The sequence below is a fragment of the Pyrgilauda ruficollis genome, unplaced genomic scaffold (genome assembly GCF_017590135.1).
Source record: "Pyrgilauda ruficollis isolate IOZ18807 unplaced genomic scaffold, ASM1759013v1 scaffold140, whole genome shotgun sequence".
NCBI classification, from domain to species: Eukaryota; Metazoa; Chordata; class Aves; order Passeriformes; family Passeridae; genus Pyrgilauda; species Pyrgilauda ruficollis.
In genome coordinates, this window is record NW_024512544.1 from 225,306 (window position 1) to 240,727 (window position 15,422).

General features: G+C 45.9%; 1 protein-coding gene across 13 annotated transcripts in view; it reads left to right on the plus strand.

The window, feature by feature from the left end:
• The window catches only part of LRRFIP1 (LRR binding FLII interacting protein 1), a 101,477-nt gene that overhangs the window by 41,742 nt on the left and 44,313 nt on the right, over positions 1-15,422 (plus strand). For 9 of the 13 annotated variants that reach the window (XM_041460236.1, XM_041460226.1, XM_041460230.1 and 6 more), the window contains exons 2-6: positions 2,515-2,601; positions 9,224-9,241; positions 12,512-12,559; positions 13,815-13,859; positions 14,386-14,436. In XM_041460236.1, coding sequence (XP_041316170.1) covers positions 2,515-2,601; positions 9,224-9,241; positions 12,512-12,559; positions 13,815-13,859; positions 14,386-14,436 — 249 coding nt within the window. The remainder of the gene's footprint in view (positions 1-2,514; positions 2,602-9,223; positions 9,242-12,511; positions 12,560-13,814; positions 13,860-14,385; positions 14,437-15,422) is intronic. The other 4 variants (XM_041460233.1, XM_041460235.1, XM_041460238.1 and 1 more) reach the window with 1 other exon arrangement.

A 15,422-nucleotide genomic window follows, 5' to 3' on the forward strand; every position in this document is an offset into this window, starting at 1 on the left:
TCCTATTTTCAAGCTCCTTCACTTCATATTATATTGTTCTTGCTTCCGTGAGAATATATAATTCTGCAACATAGCTAGCAAGTGTGTAAATCCTTTGGCTCTTATTGTACAAGGAAAACAAGGGGAAATATGTATCATTTGAATTATATCTGAATTTTACATATAGGCACCTAGCTCTGATGTGAAAGCTCAGCTGGTTATTGAAATTCATGAGGATGACAGCTACAATCATGTTAGCATCCAAATAATCTTGTTTCTGCCTTTTTCTGTTGGGAGGGAAGTTGGGGATACACAGCCTGTACTGTTTGGTGTGTTTTGCTTATGGAGACTTTAGGACCCTTTGTTTTCCATAGGGAAAAACCAGTTTGTGCTGGTGTTACTCCTCACCTCTATCAGGTGGGGTTTGCCAGTGTTTATTTTTAAATAAACAGGAGGGATCGCAGGATCAAGTCAATACCAGGCTTGTTTCCAGAGCTGTGATTTCGTGCCTTCAGCACACATTTCAGGGCATGTTTGGGTAGTGGGTGTCATCAGCAATTCCAAACACTGCAGGTGGGTCACAACACTGCCTGCCAGGGGTTCCACCCAGGCTTTGACCAGCAGCAGCAGCAGGGCTGGGGCTTTCTTTTCCTGGACAGAGTGCTTCAGGTTGGGAGGTGTTGTTGAAAACACCTTTGGGGATTCATGCCTGCACCTGGAGCCTGCTGTCACCTGGCTCTGTAAGTAACAGGTTATGGGAGGGGATGGTTTTGGGTGCAGGTGTGGAGGGTCTGCTCCTACTACGAGTTTCTGTCCATGGCAGAGCCACTTACCTCAAAATTCAGGCAAAGAACTCAAGGGAGAGCAGCTCTGTGCCAAACCAGCCCTTTGCTCTTTCTGCCGTGGGCTTTTTCTTTAATTCTCTCAGAAGACTTGTTTCCTTTTTACAAGTGATTTTTCAGACTTCACAGAGTAACAGAACATTTGGGGTTGGCCGGGACCTCTGGAGTCCCAGTGCAATCCCCTGGGTCACCTAGAGCAGGTGACACTGAAACATGTCCAGATGGGTTTGGGATGCCTCCAGACAGGGAGCCTCCCTGGGCAGCTGTTCCAGTGCTCTGCCACCCTCAGTGAACAGAAATTCTCACTTGTAGCGAGGTGGAACTTCTTGTGGTTTAAGTTCATGGCCATGGCTCCTCATCCTGCAGCTGGACACCACTGAGAAGAGTCTGGCACCACCCTCTTGGTGACCTTTGGGATATTTGTATGGATCTATATGGATTGGTGAGATCTCCTCTTGGTCTCCTCTATTCTGTGGTTTTAAGATCTACATCATCACAAGCTCCTGGTCCTCCCATGCATCAGCTCGTGCTTGATTTTCTTCAGCCCTTTTCTGTTAACTGCAAGTTTCAACCATCCTACTCCTCTTTTCTTTTGGCTTTTTTTTCCATGTTTTGTTTGTGTTTTTGGAGGCTGTGACCCTTTTCCCTGGGTTTGAGTGGTGACTGCACTTACAGAAGGGAAAAGAAATTACACCTTTCTATTTTTTGACAGTTTTCCTTGTTTAGAAGCGCTACTGAAAACACTGTTTTGATTTCTCTGTGTGCTTGACCTTGATGTTATGGCAGATTTTCCTGTCAGTTTGGATGCTGCACTTACAGTAAAAGGTTTCAGAAGCAGAGGAGTTGGGTGTAACACCAGGGTGACTGGCTGTGAGCTGTGCCTTTGGCTCCCTGCTGAGCTGTTCTGAATTCCTCTGGGTGAGCTGCTCACGGCTGTACTGGACCAAGCCTGAGCTAATTTTACTTTTTCCTCTGTAAGACCTACTGGCTTTGCCTGGGATTTAAAGCAGAATATTAAAAATGTTACTCTATAAGTGATGTCCCATCCCTTCCAACTGGGCTGAAGTGAGGAAGCACTGTAGATCTCTCGAGAGGTCCGTTCTTGGCAGAATTCCGCTCCAGCAAGGTTTGGACTGGAATATGGAATTTTGGAGATTTATAATGGAGCTAGTGCGTTTTCTCTCCATAATTTCAGCCTTAGCTGTGCATACTGTACTCCAGTGTTTACCCAAATCCTGTGCCCAGGTATGTGTGCACAGTGTCAGTGGTTAGGAAAAATGGCACATAATGTGTTTGGTGTTGGTCAAATTAATTCATCAATAAAAAAAACAATCCACGCTGCAGGGGAGGGAAAAAACCAAACAACCAACCCGAAACAAAAAAAGCAAAACCTGCCTTTCTGAAATAAATCAACCTGCTTCCTCTCCAGCCACACAAATAATAATTAAAGATCTCTTCTAAACACAAGTGTGCTCAGGGAGGGTAGTGCCTGCACGGGGGTGTTTTACCTCGCTGTTACGATAACAAGTTAGGGAAGGCAGGGCCATTACCTGCAAGAGGGAATTAACTCCTACAGATGTGTTTACAGCCTTGCCGAGTCAAGCCTCCCCATTCCCTGCCCTGCTTCCGGAGCGTGTTCCCCGTTGGGTTGCCCAGCTTTCATCTCATCCCATCCCTGTGTTCCCGTTCCCAGGCTGAAGCCAGACTCGCGGCGAAGCGAGCGGCGCGGGCGGAGGCGCGGGAGATCCGGATGAAAGAGCTGGAGAGGCAGCAGAAGGAGGTAAGGCCGAGGCTTTGGGGGGTGCCTGGGTTGTATCCAGGGGGGAGGATGTTCAGAGATCCTGGAACAGAGGGCTCGTCTGTATTTTGCTGAAATAGTCTGCGTGGAGCTAATGTTGATCATAGAAAAACCCGGAAAAAACGCGGATCGTGGCAAGGATTTTATCTCGGTGAAGCCAGCGTAATTATTCACAGAAAATCCTGGTGGTTAGTAATTCTTGTTTAATGTTAAACTTTGAAGTATGCAACTTCTTTGTGTGCCTGTCAGAGGCGGTGGATTCTTATCACTTCGTTAGAAATCCAATGAATATGGAAAATTCCTGGCCTTTGTATAACTCCACTGGGAAGTTGTTCTGCTTCCTGCTCTGAAGCTGGTGCCCATGCTGTCCCCAAGTTTGTAAAAAGGGTGGGCTGCTCTTGGCAGGGACAAGGATAGAAGCTGCACTTGGCAAAGCATTACCTGGTGAACTGAACCAGAAGCTCTCAAAAGTTGTGCTGGGTGATGTGCATTCAGTGAAGCAGCAGAGTAGCTGCAAGAGGGACAAATTGTGATTACAAGAGTAATCACGATTTAGTTTTTTCAGTAGATTTTTGAAGGAGAAGGAAGAAGTAGGGAGTCTGGGGGCAGGGTCTGGGAATACATACTGAGAATAAATGTGGGGCAGGAAAAAAGGGAAATGTCTTCACACTGACAATGGACAGAGTTGGATTGGATATTAGGGAAAACATCTTCCCTGTGAGGGTGGGGAGGCCCTGGCACAGGGTGCTCAGAGAAGCTGTGGCTGCCCCTGGATCCCTGGAAGTGCCCAAGGCCAGGCTGGATGGGGATTGGAACAACCTGGGATAGTGGAAGGTGTCCCTGCCCATGGAAGGGGATGGAATTGGATGATCTTAAGGTCCCTTCCAACCCAGGCCATTCAGTGGTTCTACATTTGCTTTAGGGTGCAGAGCAGGATCTGGTTGAGCTTTGGAGCAGTGAATCAGGAGGTGGCAGCAGGATGTGGCTCAGGATGTGACAGCAGAGCAGTGCCAGCGCAGGCTGCAGCAGCCAGCCTGCAGAGAAGCTCCTGGGCAGGCTGCCCACGCTCAGCTTTTGGTGAGGCAGGTCTGGATGTGTCTCAGCTCCCTTGCTGCAAACAGAGAGCTTGGGGAAGGTGGGAGCCTTCTGCAGTTGCTGCTTTCTGAAGGATGTTTCTTGCAGCCTGGCCCACCCTGGGAAGTGCTGTCACTGCTGAGCTGGCAGTCGGGGCGGGGGGACTTGGGAGCAGCCGTGGGAGGGCTGTGCTAAACAGGCACCACGTGTTTTGTTTGGGTAGCACAGTAAATAGGGGTGTCCTGGCAGCTGACACCATCTAATTTACAGGTGACTTAATGAAGCTGATGACCCCTTTGCAGATTAAAAGCTGATGCTGCAAAGGGTGTCTTGGTAAACTGAAATTTAGGTGTGAAAACTAAAGGTCCTGCAATTAAGAGCTTGTCATCTGAAAACCTGTGAAAACTTTGTATAGATAGAAATTGGGTAGGGCAGGATGTCCCTCTGAAATACCACAGTCATTGAAAGCTCAGCCAGATACCCATCACAATCTGCTTTGTAACTCACTGGCATAAATGACACATTTATTTAATATTTTACGAGCTTGAATATTCTGTAACTTTTTGAAATAGTTTAATCTTAGCCCCCAGATGCCAGGTAGAGATATTAAGGATAGCTGCAGGAAGTTTTTCATTGCCACAAGTGCCTTGCAGGTACAATAAAACATAAATACAGAAAATCCCAAGCAGTGATCAACACAAGATATTTGGCACCTGTCCCCTCCTTGGAGGGGAACCTGCTGTGACACTGGGATCTGTACACCTGGTTCTCTGCCATCTTCATTTCCCTTCACAAACTTTTCAGGAACATAAAGAGTGCTTTTCCACTGCTGCCATGTTAAATAACCAGAAGTTAAAGCACTTGCTTTACTACTTCAGAAGGCTTTTTAGAGCCCTAACTCCCTTCTGGGAGTTAAAAAGCAATAAATGAATTTATTGCGTGTGCGTGTAGTTTTTCATGCTTTAAGCCATGTGCATGCCCTGGCAGGCTTCTTGTGGAGCATGGATTACTTGGAAATATATTTACACTGCTGGTCTGAGTTAAAAGTTTCCAGGTGCTACCATTACAGGCTATAACTCTGGCAATGAAAGAGGGTGTTTTAATGATTTGGGTTTGGAAACTGGCTCCTCTCCTGCGCACCACCTCATATTTATGACATTTCTCAGTCTTGCACTTCATTTCCCTCATTTTAAAGTAGTTGGGTGACTTTTGCATGAAGAGTCTACACATATGATTGGGAAATTGTACAGCAGGAATAGCTGGGCTTTTGGCAGAGAGCTCTCAGTTGAGGGGAGATGTGGGAATGTTCCTGTGGAAGACTGCTCTGCGGTGGGGCAGGATTGCAGGTGTGCTCCAGAGGCAGGATCATCTCCTCACCTGGCACCACCTCGTGCCAGGCAGCACAAAGAAGGGTAACTGTGCCAGTGGTTTTTTTTTCCTCCAAGGAGGGGAAGCTAAAGAGGAGAAGGTGAGCATAAGTTTCATAGGGAAGTGTAAACTGGGTACATGAAAAGTGTTTTCTGAAGCTGAAGAAAAAAGCGAGCACAAGAATCATGACCTGATCACAGAATCCCAGAATGTGTTGATTTGAAAGGGCCTTAAAACTTAAACTGTTGCACCCCCTGCCATGGGCAGGGACACCTTCCACTAGCCCAGGCTGCTCTGTCCAACCAGGTCTGGCCTGGAACACTTCCAGGGATCCAGGGGCAGCCACAGCTTCTCTGGGCACCCTGTGCCAGGGCCTGCCCACCCTCACAGGGAAGAATTCCTTCCCAATATCATATCCCAATGTCTGCCTACTCCCTGCCAGTGGGAAGCCATTTCCCTTGTCCTGTCACTCCAGTCCCTTGTAAACAGTGTTGCACCACCTTTCCCGTTGGATGGGGCTTCTGTTGGAACATTCCCAATTCTCCCAGCCTTTCCCCACAGCAGAACTGCCCCATCCCTCTGATCATCCTGGTGCTTCCTCTGGACTCTCTCCAATAGCTCTGCAGGTGGGAGTCTCACCTGAGCAAGGCAGAGGGGCAGAATTCTCCCCTGTCCTACTGCCCACACTGTGGGATCAGCTCAGGACATGGGGAGTCCCTCTGAAGATAAGGGTGTTGGTCACTCCTGAATCACAGAGACGTGAATCAATTTGTATATTTATTAGAGAATGTGTTCTTGGTGATGAGGCTTTAGGAAGGGCACAGGTCTGACAGGCATTACAGCTTGAGTGCTTCTGACTTCTCGTTCAGAGCTGCTTTGTAGTTGTTACCCACCAAAGATGTAAATAATTAATCTGGAGGTCTGCTTAAATTCTCTGGTTTGCTTCCACACATCAGTGAGTGCAGGGCAGCTCAATGCCAGGGCCTGTTCTGAGCTGGAAGGACAATTAAAATACATGGTATTTCCTCCCTTCCCTGGTTTCCCACCACTGGTGGGAGTCAGAGCAGTGATGGGTCCTGGTTTACCATACCATGCTGCCATGCTTTTGAAACATTTGGTTTCCAGCTGCAGAGTCTGAGGCCAGTCTCTTTGGCTTGTACTGTTGAGATGTGCCTGGTCCTGAGACAAATTCCTGTGTGCACTCAGGTATTTATTGTTAATTCATGCAGAACAGCAAGCCAGGAGTGGGCAGCCCAGTTTTTCTGAGTAACAATTTGTTAATTCTCATGGGGCTACAAGGTAAAATTGGAGGAAGAAATTTTTTTTTTCCTTTGCATTTATTTTTTTCTCTCAGCAGTTTGACCTGAAATGTATTAAACCCTTTTTTTCCCAGGCAATATTTAACAGTAACAGTTTTGAGACATAAAAGCTGCAGCAATAGGGCTAATTGTAGAGAATGCTTTCTGTAGGAATGCCTTCTGTGTGTTCTGCTGGCAAGGCTTTAAATGTCTCTTCAAGGGCTGACACTTGGAGACCACAGTGTAAGCTGATATTAGTGCCTGAAGTGAAAAGAGACTGATCTCCTCCCACTCCTTAATCGGTGGGATAAGATTCTTCCCTGCCAGTTCACACAGCAGATGAGCCTGTACTTCTGGTTCAAGGCAAGTGCACTGTGCTGGTCTCCTGCCTTCATTTGCAGCACTTGCTTTAAGGGCTCAGCATGAAACTTGCCTTGGCTGTTTTGTAAATTCCTTCCTTACCTCACTTGCACATATTTTTCCCCCTTTGGATTCATATTTCTTTGGAATAAAATACACTACCACTGCTTTCTAGTAAAAAAAAAAAAAAAAAAAAAAGGGAAAAGCAGATTCTTGTGGCTCGAATGGGGAGGGGTGAGAGTGACTATGAAACTTGGTGCTTACATAAGCAGGGAAGAAATGAAGGAGGTTTGTGGTGGTTCATCTGTGTCTTATACACTCACTGTGAAGATGCCCAGGAAAATTTGAAGAGGGATGATGCAGATGATGTTTTTAGCAGACTCTTCTTCTGCCACCATGTAACACTGGCTTTTCCTGTCCAGTTTTAAACCTACTTCTATGAAAAACTTTATTTTTGTGGGCAGCCTCCTTTGATGAGGAAATCAGGAAAGCTGTCTGCTGTTAATAATGTGGGTAAAACACATTTGGGTTTTTTGGTCATACCCTAATATAGGAAACTCCTCTTTAAGGCATTTGACTGCTTAGATCTGTATTAACTCTTTTGGGGGGGGACACATCTGCAACAGAGGTGATTGTTTAAAAGTGTATGTTTTCTCTTGTACCACATTTTCTAAAGAGGACAATGTCATTACAGAATCCTAAAATGGCCTGGGTTGGAAAAACCCTTAAAAATGCCCCGATTCCAGCCTCCCTGCCATGGACAGGGCCACCTTTCCCTCGTGCACTGCTGAAGAATCAGTCACTTTGGAGCAGAGCTGTTGGCTAATGGGTTCCTCCAAAACTCCAGGTTTTATTAAAAGCTGGAATAGTTAAGTGATGCACTTGGCTTTATCCCTGAGGCCTCCCCACCTCCCTGCACAGTGCCTGGCCCCAACAAGGGCCCCGTTGTTGTCTTGTCCATTGGCAATTTGGGTCCTGGGCACGAGGCTCCTTGCGTGCCTTGCTTTGGACTCAGCAGGGAGCTCCTGCTGTGCCAAGCCTGGAGCACTGGGCTTTGGAAAATAAGGATTCCATGGAGCTGCCTCGAGGAGTGGGTGAAAAAAACAGAATAGAAAAGTTAAAGCTTTGAGGTCAGTCAGCTGTGTGGTAATTGCCACATTTGAACCTGAGGTGTTTGACTCCTGTGTGTGGATGAAAGGCACTCCGAGTGTGCCGTGGAGAAGCCAGAAATTGGAATTGTGTACAGCCTTGTGGGAGGGCCCAGTTCATTTTCCTCTTCATGGCTTTCTTAGGGAGAGGGAAGTGGGGTGGTTACTTGTGTGGTGGGAGTGCTGGTTTTTAAATGGGTCCTAATTTTCCCTCCTGTGCTTGCTGGAATGGGAATTAAAGCTGCTGAGGCATTAATCTGGGTTGTGCAGTTGTCCTTTGTGAAGGGGAACCTGATCAGGAGGGCAGGGATTGGGAGACATAAGCTTTGCTTCCCAGCACTGGGATCCAGGTTCCCATGACATATCCCTGAGAGCAGTGAATGGCAGGGATCCTCCAAATACCCCAAAATCTGGGAGACTTGACTGCCTTGCCACCAGAGGATTGTGCAGCCAGCCAGGTGTTTTTTAACAAGAAGAGTTCTTTGAGGTAATCAGAAACGTTCCTGGTTTCAGGAAAGATGTGAGAAAAAAACCTGTTTTCTGTTTTCATGTGGATTCACAAAGCTCATCCGTCAAGGACAGTTCTCCAAGAGCACAAAATTCAGGTGCAGTAGAGTGGCTGTAAAGGTTTTGTGTCTTATCAAAGTGCTCCAAGACTGTGGAATAACAGTGTCAGCAGGATATTTATTAAAGCCTGAAAACAGTGTGAATAGTGTTTCTGCTCCCCAGAAACATTAAAAACTGACAGAACAACCTGCAGGGATCCTTTAAGGGCAGCAATATATGTGCAAGGAATTTTCCAGGAATTTTCACACACTGGCACTGTGCTGTGCACAGGTGAGAGGTGTGTGGTGTTGGTGCTTTTGTAACTGTGCTTCATCCCTCAAGGACAAATTCTATCCTCCAAAGAGGAACAGTTGGTCTGTAGTTAATGCTGTTTGCTTTTGTTGTGGTGGTAAATACACAACTCGTCCCGGATGGGTGTTTGAGCATCCATTCCTGTTTTGGAGGGAAGGCTGGAAAAATAGAAGGTCGTGGCTCACAGCTGGACTGGGCTCTGGCCTGGTGCAAAGCCTGGTGATAAAATGTCCCATGTGCACCCCAGAGCCTGGTGGGAATGGGAACAGGAATGCTGTGCTCTAGCCAGTCACGTGGAGGAGGCCCACGATGCAAACACTGCTTTTGTCCTACCTAAATCCACAGGGCTTCGCTGTGCTCTTCTCTGTATTGATGTTCTGCTGTGTTTTCTCTGTAAATGCTGTTTTTTCCCTCCAGAACGAGCTGTGGAGCATTGCTATGTATCCATCATTCATGCTAGCTTTGTTCCTTGTTTCTTTCCTCTCCCTTTCCCCCCAGATCTATCAGGTGCAGAAGGTAGGGCTTGCTCGCTTTCCTTCTTGTTTGCATGCCTTTTCTTCCCACCTGTGAGTCTTGCTACAATTTCACAACCACACAGCCATTTAGGTGGCAAAAGACCTCCAAGATCCTCGAGTCCAACCTTGGAAATCCTCTGAAGAGTGGGAGATGCCCAGCAGGCTGCAAATTTCCATGTAATTCTGCCCTCCCCTCCCATAATGTTGTGGAGTGGACAGTCAAGGGGAGTGGGGGAAGATGACCCATGTAAGGTGTCTGGTCAGGCACTTAATGTGATTTTTTTTTACAGCCTGTTTGGCAAAGGATAAGCAATAACAGAGAAGTGACTTGGCAAAGCAGGGTCACAGGAGGGCACAGTGGCTCCCTGTGTCACCTCTGTCCGTGTGCTGAAGGCCAAGAAAATCACTGGAATGTTTCAGGCTGGGCAAGCATTTAACAGGTGCCAGCAGGAAGAATGACTTGCAGATGACTTTATTTGCACAAAGTCACTGAAGGAAATCAGGGATGTGGTATTTGAATTCATAATCCTTGGGTAAATAAACTCTATGGCCTTCAACCCACACATTAAAAGTGATTTTATATTGTTCAATCCTGTCTCATCTCAGTTTAAAGTCATGATCTCTTCCCTCTTCCCAATTTCCTTTCCACAATGATGGCAAAGAGGATGATAACAGTAGCTCTAACTGAGGTCACTTGCTAGGTAGAAACAGAGATTTTGGGGTTTGAAATAGCAGCCAGACATCTGAAAATAAATGAATATAACAGCCTGGCTGTTCTACACTTTCAGCATGTGAGCTGAGTGGCACCTAGGAACAGAAATAACTCCCAAGAATTTTTACAGGGAGGGAGAAAGCACATTTTTCTTCAAGCCTGCAATTTTCTACCTTATTGAATATTTCTCTTTTTTTTTTTTTTTTTTTCCTGAGATGTTTTTATTGCTTGCTGAGTGATGAATGTCTCCCTAAACCACAGTGTGCTTGGTTTTGCTCTGGCACTCCAGCTGCCCTAACTGCATGTTTCAAAGCCTGCCCCAGCCCTGCATGTGCTTCTTGGGAGTGCTGTTCTCCTCTTTGAGTGTGTATGTATATGAAAAGAGCTGCTCAAATCATGTGCTCTGGTATTTAATCCTGACCCCATCAATTTGGCAACAAGTCCCTCTCACTCCTGGTTTTACTTCTGGAGTTGACTTTGCGCTGAGTGACTCAGTGTCAGCCCATGGATCGACAGGCTCCTTATTAATCTTCTTTATGGGAACTAATTTAACCTCCTGGTGCAGAAGCAGCCCCGTGGGAGCCCAGGAGGTTGTTTACTGTTGGTGTCCTGACATGGATGAGGAGATAAGTGGGTTATCCTCCCAACATCCCATGGCGAGTTTGAGTCTGGCAGTTTCACTGGCGCTCAGTGAGCAAATGGCATCTGGAATTCTCTCTCAATGGTATTAACATCATTAATATTGAATTGTAATATCACTTTTCAAGGTGGAAGGGAACCTGAGTCCAGCAAGGGCCTCTAACTGAAACCTGAATGAATGGAAAAGCAGCATTTCCTCCTTCAACTCATTGGAATCAGGCCCCTGGGCACAGAACAGAAGAGTTGGTATAGAGGGAGAACCGAAAAAAGTGGCTGTGAGGGGTCAAAATACTTGAGAGCTCAAAAGCTGCCAGTTCAGTCCAGTATGGCACGTGCTCTTTGAAAGATTATAAATTAAAATAGTCTCTGGGCAGTCTCATTCATTAAGATTTTTTCTTCAGGGGATGTTAAGCACTTAGCTGAGTAATTTGAAATGGAGAAGGAAAAGCCTGTAAGTGGAACTTAAACTGTGACATAGCAAGTCTTGTAAGGACTGTTTCCTTATCTGCCTTTTGCAAGGCTGAATTCATAAGCCAGTGTCAGACAGTGAGAGGGCATGAAAAGGAAGCAGCAAACCCTAAAAAAATTACAAGTGTGTTTATGAAGCCTTCCTATATGTGAAAAAGGGTTCTTCATTTTAATAGTGTGTTTCTGTTTTTTAAATTGATGTCTAGTGTTAGAAAATGTTCTCAGTCTGTTAATGGCTAAAAAGCCTCTAATAAGGCTTTACCTGACCTGCTTTACTACAAAGCATATAATCTGTAGATTCCCATCGTGTACACAGCTCAGGGAGTTCATGGAGTTTTCAGGGGTCATTCTCAGGCTGAGAAATGCATAACAGTTACTTTTATAACAAGCTGGTGCATGGGTTATGAATCTGAAGTGGGAATAAAGTAATGCAGCACTGAAGAATGTGAAGTTGTTTGGTTTGGTTTATCAATAAATAGTGAATGAGGTTTTAAGGGTGGAAATAAAATTACATTAATACCATTGAGCGAGTGCTAAAAACAGAGTGCAATACAGAAGAGGTTTTTGATTTTTTTTTTAAATAATTTCCTAAGGTTTTGGCTGTTGATACTCCTGCCTCCTCAAGCCTGTAAGAAAGCTCTAAAATGCGTATTATTCTTCCTTCATTAAGCAGGATTTCCATTTGCCTACTGCTGTGCTTTAGGCCAATGATTTTAATTCACACAGGAATCATTTTAATGGACACTATTGCAAACACAAAATTCCTAAGACCAGATTTGACAGGCTGGTTTGAGGAGGAAGAAAAGTCCCATTAAACCTGTGGATCTTTGAACAACTTGCTGCCTGGAGGAAATTCAAGTTCACGGGGAAGTTCCCAGGGTCGTCTTGGCCTGCCCTGGTGGATCTTGTCCTCTTGTACCCTTGTTGGTGCTGCCACTGCTCTCAGGTGGGTCAAGCGTAGGCAAAAAGCCTGGTGCTCTGAAAGGAGCTCTGTGGAGCTCTAATCCAGCAAATCAGGGTGCCCAGAGATGAGTTGTATCCAACTTGTCTGCCCAGTTTGACAAACCTTTACGGGAAACATGATTTGACAGCAATTTTCATCCTGGAAGTGTCCTGTGCTCGCCTCCCTTGTAATGAGTCTTGACTTAACTGGGTCAGGAATTCAAGACTCATTACTCTCCTTGCTCCTGTCCCCCAGCACAGGGGGTTTTGCAGTGCTGAGGGAGAAGAAGCAGCTGAGCACCCCGGTCATGCCCAAACTCTGCTTTCCCCTTTCCAGGCAGCTTTTCCCAGGCACTCTTTGCAGAGGGCTCCGGTGCCACGTGGCACTGCTCTCACTGGCATGTTCATGTGCAGATGTGTGGCTTGGCCAAGGCCTGGCAGTGCATGTCTAAATGTTCTCTGTTTGCTTTTCTCATCTAAATTCTGTTTTTTTCCCTTTTCTGTCTGTAGAAATATTATGGGCTGGATACTAAGTGGGGAGACATCGAGCAATGGATGGTAGGACTTGATCAACGTAGCTCAACAACTTTTGCGTGTTGCAGTTCTGTGTAGTTCATAGAGTTTGAGATCCCTCCAAGCAGGTATTTTCATGCACTGGGAGTGTGAGTTCCACTCCAGTCCCACAGTCCTGCTTTTCCAGCTGAAATGTGAGTTTTGATCAGCTTAAAACTGGCAAGGACTGGGTTAGAGCCATCTCTTTTTAGAGACCTGTGTCCATGCTATCGCTGGAAGATTAGGTTAGGATAAAAACCTGTTAAAGCCCCTTGGGATACAGGGAGTATTTGTGCTCATTTTACTTTTTGTGGGTTTCATCACCACTTGAGTCTTCTTAAATTTGCCTTCACGTAAATTGTGGGCAAGTTTCACTCATGCTGTTTCATTTCCCTTAGCACTTACTGGCCCAGGGGAATCCCTCAGAGGAATTATTACTGCTATGGTGGCAATCCACACTTTTTTCCCAATGATACCATGTCCTGGATTTTAGAATTTGCTAAAACCAGTTAATACCAGCTGCCGACTTGGCCACTAGCAACATCTGACTGTTTTAACATCCATGATAGAAGATGAAGAAGTTGCTAATGGGCTGGAAGTCACTGGCTTCAAAAGTTTTTCAACCCTAAGTTTATGAAAGCAGTTACCAGCAGTGCCAGCTGAAAGCTGTGGCCTTGCCCTGCAAAGCTGAGTAGTGCACACTGGAAAAGGCAAAACTGAACAGCTGGCTCCCAGTGTAGAAGGTAACTTCCCAAACTCCCCAAATTCCTTGGTCTTTGATAATTCATCAGTAAATACTGGTTTGCATGGACCACCCACCCACCCCAGACTGAGTCTCCTCAAATCCTTGCTGGATGAGCATAACTCCATCCTACTGGCAGTTCCCTTGCTTGGAAATCAGCTCACCTGTGACAATCTGTTGACTACAATATTGAAACTTTTTTTTTTTTTGCTGTTTTCTACTGCTGTTTCTAAATTCTAAATTCATTTCTAAAATTTTGTTAAAATCAGCTTGTTGAAATGTAAATCGTCTTGATGGCATTTCCAGTGTCACAGAGGCTGTGTAGCTGAGAGGAAATTTGGGGTCTCAGAGGAGGGAGGAAGGGTTTTTCTGCTGTGACAGGGTGTCACCTCCTGTTGTTTGGTTTAACTTTACTGGCTCCTGAGCGTGGCTGGAGTTCACTTTGTGTTTCTGGAAGGCTCTGTTGCTGTGTCTGTCCTCTCAACACATCCCTCTGTTTTCTCTCTGCTGCCTTGGTAGGAAGACAGTGAGCGTTATTCCCGTAGAGCCCGAAGAAATGCCTCGGTCAGTACCTGCTTTTGCTTTTTCTGTTCAGCCAGACGTTTCAGATTAAGAAAACAGACGTGTATAAAGCACTTCCTTCTCAAAAGAAAAGGAACCAAAACAAGCTCCCGCCACCCCCGGCAAGAGCAAACCCCAAAGCCACTTCCTGACTTCTCTGCCCTCTCCCCAGTCACTCCAGGGAGCTTTTGCAAATGTGCAAGAATAAAGGGGGTGGAAAGTGGGAAATAACCTGTTTAGAGTGTTTAATGTTCATTAAAGGGCCAAGAGCACAGAGCAGGGAACACCTGAGCAAGCTCCTCCTTCACCCTGCAGTAAAATGCGTGACTGTTTCTTGGGCAGGGTATGATTTATGATTTCATTTGCTTTCTGCTTACACTTCCAATGCAATTCTTTTTTAAAAACATGGAGTTTGTGCATCTTTCCCTTCCTCCTGTCCCATCCAAGCCATCAGTGCCTGTTACCTGTGTTCTTTTCACTGGTTTTTTTTTTTTTTTTTTTTTTTTGTCTCTACGCTTTCTCTCGCTAGGCTTCGGATGAAGATGAGCGCATGTCAGTGGGTAGCCGTGGAAGCCTGAGGGTTGGTAAACTGTGCAACCTCTGTGTGCATGTCTTTGTGTGGGTGTCACTGTCCCCCTGTGCCCCCACACCCCGAGGGGACTGTCCTGGACGTGTTCCATGTCGGGTTTTTTCAAGTGGATCACTGATTGTCTCCAGTGTGTGCCCCGTGCAGGAACCTTTGTGGTCACTGCTCTTCGCTCTTGCAGGAAGGACTTAGCCAAGACATTGGTGTCTGCATGCACCTTGTGAGCTCCCCTTTTTCACTCCTGACGCTGGAAATTTGGGAAGGGGAAGTGCTGGTGGGGTCAGTGTTTATATTAGCCCAGGAAACCAGAAGTGATTGATCAGTGGAAATAAGTGTTAAGCACTTTGGAATTGCAGGTGAATACTCATAAGATAACAGAATACCCTGAGCTGGAAGGGACCCACAAGGATCATTGATCCAGCTCCTGTCCCTGCACAGACACCCCAACAATCCCACCCTGCCATCCCTGAGAGCCTTGTCCAAACTCTCCTGGAGCTCTGGCAGCCTTAGGATTGTGCCCATTCCCTGGGCAGTGCCCAGCACCCTCTGGGGGAAGATCCTTTCCCTGATATCTAAGCCAAAAATCCCTCTGACACAGCTCCAGCTGTTCCCTTAGGTCCTATCACTGGCTGCTTGCTTTAAAAATGTTTTGGAAATACTTGAAAATCAATGCAGGCCTGAGTTTTGTGGAGGGTGGGATTAGTAAAGCACTGAGTACTCATCTGCAGGAAAAGTTCAAACAGTTTTTTCCACAAAATGCCCAGACAGTATTTTCCCAGATAACACACATTTATATAAACCTTAACTCTGTTTTTACATACTGTCTAAAAGACTCATTTAAAAAAAAAAAAATTCTGCTGCAGAGCCTTCTCAGGGATCCCACTGTAAAGTTGCACAAAATGTGCTTAAAAACATAAAGTGCTGCCTTGTTCCCTTTTTAGTGGAATCCTTATTGCTACTCATGAAATGCTGTTAAAACC